Source organism: Neophocaena asiaeorientalis, unplaced genomic scaffold (assembly GCF_003031525.2).
Source record: "Neophocaena asiaeorientalis asiaeorientalis breed wild unplaced genomic scaffold, Neophocaena_asiaeorientalis_V1.1 scaffold119, whole genome shotgun sequence".
In the NCBI taxonomy this organism is placed as follows: domain Eukaryota; kingdom Metazoa; phylum Chordata; class Mammalia; order Artiodactyla; family Phocoenidae; genus Neophocaena; species Neophocaena asiaeorientalis.
In genome coordinates this window covers 8,406,233-8,419,918 of record NW_020175821.1, presented here as the reverse complement: position 1 = coordinate 8,419,918, position 13,686 = coordinate 8,406,233, and the positions used below count along the sequence as shown (strand labels likewise).

Here is a 13,686-nt window from a genome sequence, read left to right as displayed (position 1 = left end):
TTCCATTGACCCCCACCCTTGAAAAGTGTGGTGATAGCCACACTTGTGGCTGAGAAGTGATAGCCTTGATGTCCGAGACCCTGTGCAAGTTTGGTCACCAATTTGATGGATTTTTTTAGGGCATGTTAGTTTTGCAATTTGCTAATAACTGACAATAACAGTCACTCACAGGGATCAACCAAAATATTTTGGGATCTCAAAAAACATTGATTGACTAGGTGAGCAAAATGTGTCTAAAACTTGATGTATACCCCATTCTCTGGCCTGGGCATATCCTCTCTGTCTCTCTTTCTCTTAGTATCTGAATTAAAATAACATCTATCAATTATGGAATATGGCCAAACAGTTAAAGACAAGTTATAAGATTAATTGGAAATTCATGCCATTCCTTGGAGAAGTTTCAGGAGGAATCTTTATTGATTCATGCTTATATATCACAGGGAAAAATGAAATCACATTCACTTTGTTCAAAATAAACCTTCTCACATATATGCAAATAGATATGCAGAACCTTTTGACTGTGATAGGGATACTGAAGGACACTGCAGAACATGTACCCACACAATTAGGTGGTAGAAGAATAGGCTAATGTCTAAAAAGACAGAAATAGTCTTTTATCACTACATTTTCTGCTCCTGTGTACCAACTTGTAAATTAGAAGTAAATGTACATGCCTCTCTAGCTCTATTTTCAGCACACTAATAAAAAACTTTCATTTTGACCAAGAGTTAGTTTTCATGTTCTTAGAATTTACTCTTCTAACAGAATTTTAAAATCCATTATATAATTTTAATTATAGAAAGGCCATTCTTGCAGAAGCAGTATAAACGAAGTGGTTAAGAATGAGAGCTCTGGTGTCAGATCACCCTGGTTCAAGTCCTGGTTCTTCAGTTTGCGGTGACCATGTCCTAGTCATTTTTATCTCTTTGCACCATAGAGGATCACTGTGAGGATTAAATGAAATAATGCAGGTAAAATGCATGCTTAGCACAGTAGTGAATGCAAGTAATAATCTGCTATATAGAAAAGAACATTCTCTGCTAAATACTGGGCCTCAAAAGTGTGTTGATAGGGAAGCCATACAGAATGCAAATACAACTGTCACCTACAAGTACAAACTCTCTGGTCAGTGGACAAGAAATGATAATGATGATGCAATTGGTAAACCATAATACCAGAAAAATCAGTCCCTTTACAAGTTTTAACCAGTGGTTCAGAAGAAGCTGGATTTACACAGCTCTAGCAGGAAGCTAAAAGTTCAGAGAGTTTGTGCTGATAGAGAATAGTTTTGAAATCTTGATACCTAGGTAGAAAAGGTCATTTTGGGTCTTACTGCTTAACAGAAGCCCTGTGGATTGCAGTATTAAAATCCTTAGGACAGCTGTGCTTCAGTGAGACAAAGACATTTCAGAATGGTGCTGAGAACAGTTAGTGTGAAGAGCTTGCTCCTCAAGCAGAGTGGTGGAGTTCTTGTTTGGTGGCCTAAGTGCTAAGCCACATGGATAAGTTCTCTGTGTAAATGGGTCACAGGTACCAGAACCAGCGTGGGTGCCATCTTGTCCATCTCTGCCTCCAACAGTGTCTGGAACTCTAAAATGCAAAAACAGAAAAATGATGCGTTTTCACTGTTGACCTTGCACAGACCAGGTGCACAGTCAATAGTTGTTGAATACATTTATCTACAACTGCAAAGTCAATTTCTTTGGGGTTAGGACAGGGATAAAGACTCTTGTATCTTGTACTGGCCTGACACCCAGCACCCACTGTGTCTGGTTCTTTGGTGTGTCTTGCCTGAGGAGTTCTCCATTATCATACCAAGTGGAACCAATGCTAAAATATTTACCAGGTCTCCAACTTTTCTGCTTTTTCATCTTAACAGAAATTCTACCTGTAACATGATTGAAATGAAAATGTCTTTTCCTAGATCTGAAAATTATGTTCAGGTTAAAGTTATTTAAAATTAGAAAAGGAATATAACCCAAAAGAAACATTTAAGACAAAATGTAACGATGATAAAACCAGCAATATTAGAAGGCATTTTCAATTAATTTGATGATGTTAATCATGGGAGTGAAGCATGAGATATTATACATTATAAATATGGGATTGGAAGAAATATTAAGTATGCATTTTTTTTTATACAGCAGGTTCTTATTTGTCATCAATTTTACACACATCAGTGTATACATGTCAATCCCAATCGCCCAATTCATCACACCACCACCCCCACCACCACCACTTCCCCCCACTTGGTGTCCATATTTAAGTTTCATTAGGTCCCATTTGTTTATTTTTGTTTTTATTTCCATTACTCTAGGAGGTGGATCAAAAAAGGCCTTGCTGTGATTTATATCAAAGAGTGTTCTTCCTATGTTTTCCTCTAAGAGTTTTATAGTGTCCGTTCTCTAATTTAGGTCTCTAATCCATTTTGTTTATGTTTGTGTATGGTGTTAGGGAGTGTTCAAATTTCATTCTTTTACATGTAGCTGTCCAGTAGTCTGATTCGTCCAGCTCCATTTTTTTCCCTCAAGACTGCTTTGGCTATTCAGGGTCTTTTGTGTCTCCATACGAATTTTAAGATTTTTTGTTCTAGTTCCTTAAAAAATGACATTGGTAATTGGATAGGGATTGCATTGAATCTGTAGATTGCTTTGGGTAGTAGAGTCATTTTCACAATATTGATTCTTCCAATCCAAGAACATGGCATATCTCTCCATCTGTTGGTATCATCTTTAATTTCTTTCATCAGTGTCTTATAGTTTTCTGCAAGACAAGTCTTTTGTCTCCCTAGGTAGGTTTATCCCTAGGTATTTTATTCTTTTTGTTGCAATGGTAAATGGGAGTGTTTCCTTAATTTCTCTTTCAGATTTTTCATCATTAGTGTGTAAGAATGCAAGAGATTTCTGTGCCTTAATTTCCATTTCTTCCAGGTTGTCCATTTTATTGGCATCGAGTTGCCTGTAGTAGTCTCTTAGGATGATATGTATTTCTGCAGTGTAACAACTTCTTTTTCATTTCTAATTTTATTGACTTGAGTTCTCTCCCTCTTTTTCTTGATGAGTCTGGCTAATCATTTATCAATTTTGTTTATCTTCTCAAAGAACCAGCTTTTAGTTTTATTGATCTTTGCTGTTGTTTTCTTTGTTTCTATTTCATTTATTTCTGCTCTGATCTTCATGATTTCTTTCCTTCTGCTAACTTTGGGTTTTGTTTATTCTTCTTTCTCTAGTTCCTTTAGGTGTAAGGTTAGATTGTTTATTTGAGATTTTTCTTGTTTCTTGAGGTAGGCTTGTATAGCTATAAACTTCCCTCTTAGAACTGCTTTTGCTGCATCCCATAGGTTTTGGATTGTCGTGTTTTCATTGTCATTTGTCTCTAGGTATTTTTTGATTTCCTCTTTGATTTCTTCAGCGATCTCTTGGTTGTTTAGTAACGTAGTGTTTAGCCTCCACGTATTTGTGTTTTTTACATTTTTTCTGCAGGAGACCCTCCCAACACTAGCAGGTAGGTCTGTTTCAGTCTCCCCTGGGTTCACTGCTCCTTCCCCTGGGTCCCGATGCACACACTACTTTGTGTGTGCCATCCAAGAGTGGAGTCTCTGTTTCCCCCAGTCCTGTCGAAGTCCTGCAATCAAATCTCACTTGCCTTCAAAGTCTGATTGTCTAGGAATTCTTCCTTCCGTTGCCAGACCCCTAGGTTGGGAAGCCTGACGTGGTGCTCAGGACCTTCACTCCAGTGGGTGGACTTCTGTGGTATAAGTGTTCTCCAGTCTGTGAGTCACCCACCCAGCAGTTATGGGATTTGATCTTGCTGTGATTGCGCCCCTCCTACTGTCTCATTGTGGCTTCTCCTTTGTCTTTGGATGTGGGGTATCTTTTTTGGTGAGTTCCAGTGTCTTCCTGTCGATGATTGTCCAGCAGCTAGTTGTGATTCTGGTGTTCTCACAGGAGCGAGTGAGAGCACGTCCTTCTACTCTGCCATCTTGGTTCCAATCCCCTAAGTATACATTTTTATTAATAAATAGTAAAAGCAAAAGAAGAAAACAAAAATCTTTTCTAATATCATCCAACTTCTTGGTAAATAAAAATTTCTCATATGGTAGAATTTCTTCTCTAAACTGAGAAATTCCTCTCTAAACTGAGAAATTCTCTTGTAACTAAAACTGTCACGAAGTTGCCACATTAGACTAATGACCTTTAGTTATAATCGGAATAATTGAATTTTAAATTGTCAAGAAAATGGAACTGAAATTCATAAAATTTGCCAAGAGAATAGCTCTTTGATATGCATTTGACAATCTGAAAAATACGGCAGCTTAAAAAAAAATGAATCTGCTATTGCATTATCCAAGTGCAAAGCAAGCACTTGAATATTCTTTTTAAAAGCATTTCCCCCATCATGATCTCAGGATTGCTTTAAGTCTTCTTTAAGAAACATTTTATCAGTGAAATTTTTTACATGAATCCTGTACCCAATGTAAGAATCATTTATAGCTAACTTCTTATTGTAATCACATTTAATGATATACTCACAATGATGCCCAATCTCCAATCATGCAGAGTATGGAAGAAATAAGAAAATTATTTAACTGGATAAAAATTGTAATGCATAGGAATGAAATATTTTGAATTTCTGTGGGTTAAGAAGACTATCCATTCCTGAATTTATTCCACATTGAAAATTGTTGACACTAGAGGTGAGTATTGACAGAAGTAGGGCTGATCAATGTTGAACCTTAAGGGTCAAAGGACTTCATGTTTGGTGTAATAAGCAACTTAGTTTAGGTATTGCAGTATTTCCATAAAGTAACAGTTATTAAGGGTCAGGCAAGGTTTCTATTATAAACTCTATTTCAAGGGAGGCTTGGGGAGGCATAGTTCCAGAGTCTCCAAAGGCATGTGATAGTATGATTGAAGCAGGATGATAGTTTGGAAATAAACAAAGAGAAAGTGAGTCATTATACTCAAAGTTGAGGAAGTATTAATATTTCCATTCTCCAGATTCAAAACCCATCTTTTCTTAGCACAGACTTTTTATGAGATCTTTAAACCCAGGAAGCTTTAGATGAGAGGTAAATCTCTTTTGAGTTTTTAAGTAGCTTGAAATCTTTACTTTTGAAAATTATCTAGCACATTCAAGCAGGCTATAAATTATAAATACAACCAGAGGGAGCTGTGTATCTGTTCAACAAGATACAGTTCAATGAAATCTCAGAAACGCCCTCTACACTTTCCACTTAGTTGTGTGTAGAGCATTAGTAGCACATGGAAATCATTAGTTTTTACTCAAACATACTTGATCATGTTGCTTACTGAGTTGCTTAAGGTTGGTTTTCCAGCATACCTGACTTTTTATATAACTAAGAAATTGTGTTTTAATTATTTACTTTAAAATTTGTATTGAACACATTGTGACTTAAACTTGAAAAAAGCAAACAATAAAGTAAATATATACCAGTTATTTTATAATAATAAAATAATGATGAAATAGATAATTACTTAGAAATATATATTGCTTGGCCTAGAATTTAACAACATAATTTTAAAAAATGATAATTAGGGAATAAATTAACATGAACATTTTAAAGTTAACATGAAAATGTTTAAGACTATGGAATTTGGGTTTGAAAGAAAGGATGGCATATCTGAACAGAGGAGGAGGGGCTGAAGCATTAACTCAGGTACTTTCTACCTATACTGAGCTCCATATAAACACAACTTCTGAATCTTCAAGTCCTTCTTAGGCAGACACTAAGTGGTCTGTCCCCTTGTGACCTTTCTTCTAGAATTCAGAATGTATAGATACATTCAAACAACAGAAGTGGGCATTGATCAGTCAAGGAAGATGCCATGCACTTTCAGTTTCCATTACATTAAACAAAATACTCATTAGTGCTTGGCATCTTTCCAAGCAGACACAATCTAGGTGTCCACTGAGGCCTCATTGTGCAGTTAAGAAGTTTAAAAAAACCTTCTATACATCAGCTAGGGACAATTAAGGGATGGATAAAACTACTCCAGGGTAAGAAGGCTGGAATTACTGGAAACAAACACACATAGAATATCAGCTGTCAACTAGAAAAATTATCTCTGTCTTTAAGATCAGTTAGATATTTAAGGAGAGAAAGACTAAAGATCCCTGTGCTTAATCATCATTACCCTCCTTTAAGAAACTGCAATATGCCTTACTCTGGTAGTATTCAGTCATATTAAAACAAAATCACATCTAGGTATGTGGTAGAAAAAATAATCTGGAAACCTGTCATCACAACATAATTATTCCTATAATTTACCCAACAAGAAAAACTAAGTGCTGGTATTACTAAGAGGTCATAATAGTGTAAGTTTACTCTGAAATCCACATTCATTAAAACTACTGAAATATGTTTTATGGCTAAACATCCACTGCCACATCCAAAACAGCTTCTAGAAAATACTAGAGAGCAACTACTTGCGTGCAGGTCAGACGTACAAAAGTATTTTCCCAAGTGTTTCCTTTCCTCCCTCCCTTTCTCCCATCCCTTTCTCCCATCCCTTTCTCCCATCCCTTTCTCCCTCCCTCCCTCCCTCCTTTCACCCAGCAAGCATTTATTAAGTACTATCTGCCAGGCACTGGGCCAAGTGCTGGGGCTACAACAGTGAGTAAGACAGACAAGGCTTAGGTATACATGAAGTTACAGGCTAGCACATGAGGCAAAAGGTTTTATAAAATCTCTGTTGCTTTCAGTATTAAAATAACACTGTTTGAGAAATCTTCATGCAAGACCAGTACTTCAAAAATTTTTGAAGACCAAACTTCAAAATTCATTCATGTTACCTATTCTTCACCCTCTGGTAGGGAAATGGGAAGAAAAGCTTTTCATGGCAAAATTTCTCTTATTTTAAAGAGACATTTATCTTTCTACTTGGGCTGATACAGTAGAATCTACCAGAAAGTTGTAGGAAAAAGTGTTAAACATAAACTCTTTCTCAAAAGGATGCTGTGTTATCTAGCCACGAGGAATGTATGAAAGAATAGGCAAAAGGAAAGAATATATCCTAAACATGGCACATGAGAACCTCCTTGAGTTTGCCACAATGTACTCTCCCAGCTTTTTAACTCAAAGACACTATTCTATCAGTACTCAACACAGATCTTTAAATTCCAGAGCTAATAATGCTTCCCAGCTACAGCTGGATGCATCTGACAAGCAGCATGTAGTAGGAAACCTCACAGGGGATAAGGTTCCTAACAGTCAACTAAGAGTTCAAATCCCCTAAGAGGTGCCCCTGGTGTGCAGAGCACTTAACCCTTCGACCAGTACCAACATGACTATTCACAAATTATTGATGTCCCTAAATCCCTGGCAGATTGCAGACAGTTCTTGTATCCAGTGAAGCCCAAGCATATGGCCACTAATGGGATGGATTAAAAAAAACACACATACACATTCATTCTTTGCTACATGAATATAAAGCCACTGAAATGCTAGAAGGTGATTGAACTGGATGGAACACTGTTAAATACATGCTTAGCCTCATGTTATGGATCATTTCCATTGACATCTATCTGCATCCTTGGTACCGTTTAATTAAAGCTGTCTGGAACAAGTCTGCCCTCTAAATGATCGGCAGAGCAATGACAAGGTGAAACACGAGGAGGCTTGAGGCCTTTTTTGTAAAGCATTCAGATGACTGTCTCTGTGGTTAAGGACAGCAGCAGGGAAGAAATTCGTTTTCAAAATTAGCTAGCCATTAGGCTTTTCTGTAAGAGAAGGCAAGGCTCCTTCTGATGTTATCTTAGAACACCAGAAACCAAGTCAGGTATACCAGACCTTAAAAACTCAAACTGAGCCATATTCTGGTCCAAAATAGATATCCTTTTTTTTTTTTTTTTTGGTTCTAAAGCAGTAAATATAACAGCAAACTTTCTTATTTGTAGTTACTTTGCAAAATATAACCCCAAAAATGGAACAATTTTGCCTAAAATAGTCCCTTTCTTCAGATAGTTTTGCAACTAGATGGCAGGAACACCATCTATTTAATTTGGTTTTACAGCATATAGAATACTAGCATGGCAAGTATAGCTTCAAACAAGATATTTCTTGAATAACCTTCATGTTTCCAGCACTGTTAAGGTTCTGGGGAAACAGTAAACAAAATATGGATCCAGGGTGTAAGAAATGTGGAACATACTTAAAAGATTGAATCTTAAATTAGCTAATTATACCTACTTCTTTTCTATAGTACTTTCTCTCCCCTTTATTATGATTTCATTTAAAGAGTTATAAATTATATTTGTTCTTCAATACCAGAATTATACTTTATAAAAGTGTCCAAAGGACTGTGACATGTTTAAAATTTTCATTCATTGGCTTCTCCACGCAAATCTATCTGTCCTGATGTGGGCTTATCGTCTTCATTTAATATTTATTTGGTATCTACTTCATATATGACACTGAATTATACCCTGCATCCTCCTTCCCCCACCCCCACCTCAAATGACTTTGTCTCTCTCTGTCTGTTATAACATGTTTGTCCAGGCTGGCAAAAGGTAATAGTAGCACTAAACAGAAAAGCGCTCCTAAATTCACTTAGGATGATGTAGGAGTGCAGATCATCCTAGCCCTGATGTCCTGATAACAGGAATTAGTCAGACCTAGAAGATATTATATTGAAGCAAATAGGTCATAAGTTAAAGCCTATTAAGTAGGACAACACTTATTGACACTGTTCTGGGAACTCTGGGGAGCAGGAAACAAAGCACAGCCATCCTCAACAAACTCAAAAATTGGGAAGATGTACACACTGAAAGTCACAAGGAATGATGGTGTCAGATAAGCAAAAATTGGAGACTATAGGGCAGGCAAAAGCGCCTAGCTGAATCCAGTTGTCCAGCTGTCCTCATTGAAGGCACCAGACATGTGCATGAAGCTGCCTTGAGCCCTCCAGACAAGCCAGCTACCAGATAAATTCCAATGAGTAACTCTTGCTAATGCCACATGGAGCAGAACAATTGCTCAGCAGAATCTTGCCCAAATATTTGATTCACAGAATCAAGAAATATAAAACAGTGATGGTTGTTGTTTTAAATCACTAAGTTTTGGAGTATTCTGTTATGTGGCAATATATAACTAGAATGGAAGCTGTGCCATAAAATGAATATGTCATGGGCTTCCCTGGTGGTGCAGTGGTTAAGAATCTGCCTGTCAATGCAGGGGACACGGGTTCAAGCCCTGGTCCAGGAAGATCCCACATGTTGCAGAGCAACTAAGCCCGTGCGCCACAACTACTGAGCCTACGTTCTAGAGCCCGCGAGCCACAACTACTGATCCCACATGCTACAACTACTGAAGCCCACGCGCATAGAGCCTGTGCTCTGCAACAAGAGAAGCCACTGCAATGAGAAGCCTGCGCACCGCAATGAAGAGTAGCCCTTGCTCTCCGCAACTAGAGAAAGCCCGCCTGCAGCAACGCAGCCAAAAAAAGTCCCAAAGCAGCCAAAAAAATAAAATAAATTAATTAAAAAAAAAATGAATGTGTCATGATAAGCCCCCAACTTAGAGTTATAGTAGTAGGAACTGAAGAGAGGCACATGTTTTGGGGAAAAGATCCTAAGTTTTCCTTTGTGTTTATAACAGGTTGAGAAATTTTTTCTGTAAAGGACTTTGTGGGCTGTATGATCTCTGTTACTCAACTGTGTCATTGTAGGGCAAAAGAAGCCATAGACAATATGTAAATGAATTTGGGTAGCTGAGTTTCAAGAAAACTTTATTTACAAAAACAGGCTGCTGGCCAAAGTTGGCCATAGGTCATAGATTGCTTTCCCCTGGTTTATAATGTTTGAGATACTGAGGAAAATTTAACCGGAAATATGCTATATGTAGATGATACACAGGAATGGGGCTTTGTGACAAGTCAGGGCTGGAGATATGGATTAGAGAATAGATAAATATTTTTGAAGAGAGCCTAGGATACTACCGTTGTATCTTCTTAAGGATGCTTTTACTTTGTTATTTCTTTTAAATGATATTAGTTAGGATAGTTGGTAAACACATTAGTGGGCTGAGGCATTACTTGAATCTTTAAGTGGTACCACTGAACCAGGGAATTTATAATCTGGAGACATCAGAGGACAAAATCAAATAGATTTTCAGATATATTAATAGTGGTCCTGGGTCCACTGTCAGTGGTTTTCAAATTTGTGAAATTTCAACCCAATGTATTTTATGAGTAAATTGGACTATTCTAGAACCATTTTTTCTAAGTGTGGCCAATATCATTCTAATTTTTATCACATTCATGATTTATTTGAACAGTATGAGTTTGGCAATACTTCTTGCTCATATTTGAAAAGCATCTATAACATTAATGTCCCAAGTATTTATATCCCAAACTATCTAGAAAAGCCAATGGTTATATTCCATAATTTATGATATATTGAAGGCATTTTATCATGCTATTTACTGTTACGTCATGGGAAAAGAGTGTGACCTTTGAAGAAATAAAGCAAGCAGTTTTTTAGTTCTCCTGCATATCTGCTAAGTTTATGGATATTTATTTTAGGCTTTATAAAAATTCTATCAGGCAGCTAAACAGTTTAGACTCACACAGCATGTCAATTCTATTAAACAAGGGCTCTTTACCCTTTCACCTATTGCCCTGCGTGTGCTTGGTTCAGTGGTGCAACTATTCAGAACAAATACCAATGGTCTGCTTAAAATCCTTAATGTAAGGAATGCAGGCTTGCTAGAGGGTTCTGGTGAATATTCAAAGGGGTTTTTATCCACTTAAGGCAAAGAATGGTTTGAACAGTTCTGTTTTTGGCCACAAAAAGAGCACCCTGGTTAAGAGGTGAAGGCTTCTTGTGGTTCCCGCATTTGATAAAGTACAGACCTTGCTGCCTTCCCTCATAGACCTGTGACCTCAAGCTCTGGCCTTTAGACGTTTTTCCTCCTCTAGAGAGAAATGATTAGTAGGGTCCTTCTATTAGATATGTTAGCAGTTTGTGCTAAAAAGAGGATTTTAATAATATTGAATTGCAAAGAACCATGAGGCAAGGCTTTACTCTAGATACTAAGACAAACCAAGTTTAAGTTGGTGCCATAGCTCCTATGAAGGGCCATCTGTTTAGCTCTAATAGTATTTTCTTTTTTTTTTTTTTTCTTTCACCTTTGTAGCTTGGTTTCAAACCCTGTCTGGGACACCTGCTCAATGTGAAATGAGATTGGTGGGTCTCAGTCCATTTGTGGCTGGCTGAAATTTTCCATCTTCTTTTCCAGAAAAATGGTCCATAAGGAAATGAAGTGAAAAGAGTTAGATGTCACACGTGCATTCACGTGTAGGTGTACTGGAGGCCTAGATAATCTTCCTGTGTGAAAAGTACAATATAAATTCAGCACTGGTTCATTGGTTCATCCACTTTGCCTCTCAGCAGCTCTCTAACACCTGAGGTCTCCTGTCTCCTAAAGATGATGCAACTTTAGGGACATCTTTTTACTATTCTAAGCCACTGCATGATTTGAGCTGAGATTGTAACGTTGCTTGAAATTGGCTGTGATTTGCTGCTTCATTTAAACAGGGATGGTGTATGAAAGTGGTATAGAGGTACATGTTATGAGCTTTTTTACATTATGTGAATAGATCTAAAGTCTCCATAAACAACAATGAAAGAATTTTCATAGTTTATGAGTAAACAGATTCGATGCCTTCAGACCATACATTACTCAAGAGAGAAAGTAGAACACCGTAAGTTATTATAACCCAAGGCAATATTGCCTTAAGGTGGTATGAATTTTGATTTCAAAAGTCAGTAGTGTCTTTTCCATATAAATTTAAAGCCATCAAAAATTTCACTGAACTTACTAAATACACAATTAGTTTCTTGTTACAGATAATTTCTATTGATTCAAATCTGGTTAGTCAGCATGGATTAATCAAAATCGTCAGGGATTGATATCTGGGTGGCTCAAGGGATCAGTTCCTGGGCTACAAGCCTTTCACCCCCACGTCACTGTTTCTAATACTTAGAGGAGTTTTGAGAGGCCTGTTTGACAGTTGGTGTAAAACAAACCAGTACTTTGAACTAAGTCCTTCACATAGACTCATTGTCTCTTACGTTCAAAGACACTATCATGCTTGTCTGAGGGTATATGTAAGGTGAAAAATTATTGCATTATCAGCAGTGCTAGTTATTATTCATAGATATGTTAATATTTATAGTCTCCTATGGTAAACAACAATGGTTGCTATCTTCAAGGCCTGCAGTATCCAGTTATTGAATATTTACCTCTCTATGACGTTTTCCTGCAAATGAAACCAGCTGATCCCTGATCGGTTGCCTCAAACTATTATATATTCTTTCCTTTGGAGAAATGTTTCTTTTCTAAAGATTGTATGTGTGAATTTCCTTCCTTTGTTTGCTTTGCAGGTCTTTTCTAAAGTGCAGGTTAGGGGCTTCCCTGGTGGCGCAGTGGTTAAGAATCTGTCTGCCAATGCAGGGGACACGGGTTCGAGCCCCGGTCTGGGAAGATCCCACATGCCGTGGAGCAACTAAGCCCGTGCGCCACAACTACTGAGCCTGCGCTCTAGAGCCTGCGAGCCACAACTACTGAGCCTGTATGCCACAACTAGTGAAGCCCACGGACCTAGAGCCCGTGCTCCACAGCAAGAGAAGCCACCGCAATGAGAAGCCCGCGCACTGCAACGAAGACCAAACACAGCCCAAACTACAAAAAACAAGTAAGTAAATTTATTAAAATAAATAAAGTGCAGGTTATAATGTTCTTATCTTTTCTCATTAAATAAAAACTCCAGGTCCAGGTCCTCCAGACAGATGGCTTCTCTGAAGAAATATTGTTCCTAGCGGTTCTTGGTTTAGATGATTATCCTTCACTCGCTCAGTCATTAGGAGGCTTTTAATCTCAACCTGGGCATCCATAGTGATCTGCTGGGTAGTGCATAGGCCCTGATCTTTGGCTACTTGAGCTCATCACACTAGGCCAAAGATCTGAAGGTGCTCTTTCCTTCAGACCTCAATGTGGCTGAAGCTCCTAATAGCCTTTTTTATTCAAGGTGAGTTAGGTAACCTTGTTTTCTAGATCTTTCTAGCTGTAGTACCATAGATTTTGTTGCCAGGGGCCAAACACCCTGTTTCTTTCCTGGCTTGCTTGAAAAATTAATAGAGTTTTATTACAAAGATATTAGCCATTCTTACTTAGAAGAGAAAGAAAGAACCCTGGTTACTCAGGACAAAAGAAAAGAGATTTTAGCTATCCTGGATTATTTATGAAGTTTTGTTGCTTTTCCTTACTAAGGTATTTTCAATTTCTGGCTTTCCTATGACACTATACATCGAGGAAGCTAAACATAGTGACTGGTACCTATACTGACTGCTGTACTGTGAATTCAAGTTCATGGTTTTTAATAATATAAAGAATAGGAAGTATCTAGTGCTTTCTGAAGTATTCTCAGAGGGAGCTCATGGTAACCTTTGGATGTTGTGGAGGAAACAGCATGGTTCTCTACTCCTGGGCCATGTATATACAATGAAGCCAGCTTGGTAGAATGTCTCAATAATAGAGATCATGTGTTGGAGGGGGTCAAGGGAATTACCAGTTATCCATGTGTCTATGGCTACTTAATTTCAAGTCTCATTGCTGTGGAATTGGAAGTGAATATGTAGGAGGTTCTAATTAAACCAAGCGAT

General features: G+C 37.7%; 1 protein-coding gene across 1 annotated transcript in view; it reads right to left on the bottom strand.

The window, feature by feature from the left end:
• Window positions 1–487: 487 nt before the first annotated feature.
• The window catches only part of LOC112391237 (diphthine--ammonia ligase-like), a 236,237-nt gene continuing 223,038 nt past the window's right edge, over window positions 488–13,686 (bottom strand). Inside the window, exon 5 of the mRNA XM_024732553.1 lies at window positions 488–1,590. Coding sequence (XP_024588321.1) covers window positions 1,525–1,590 — 66 coding nt within the window. The 3' untranslated portion in view covers window positions 488–1,524. The remainder of the gene's footprint in view (window positions 1,591–13,686) is intronic.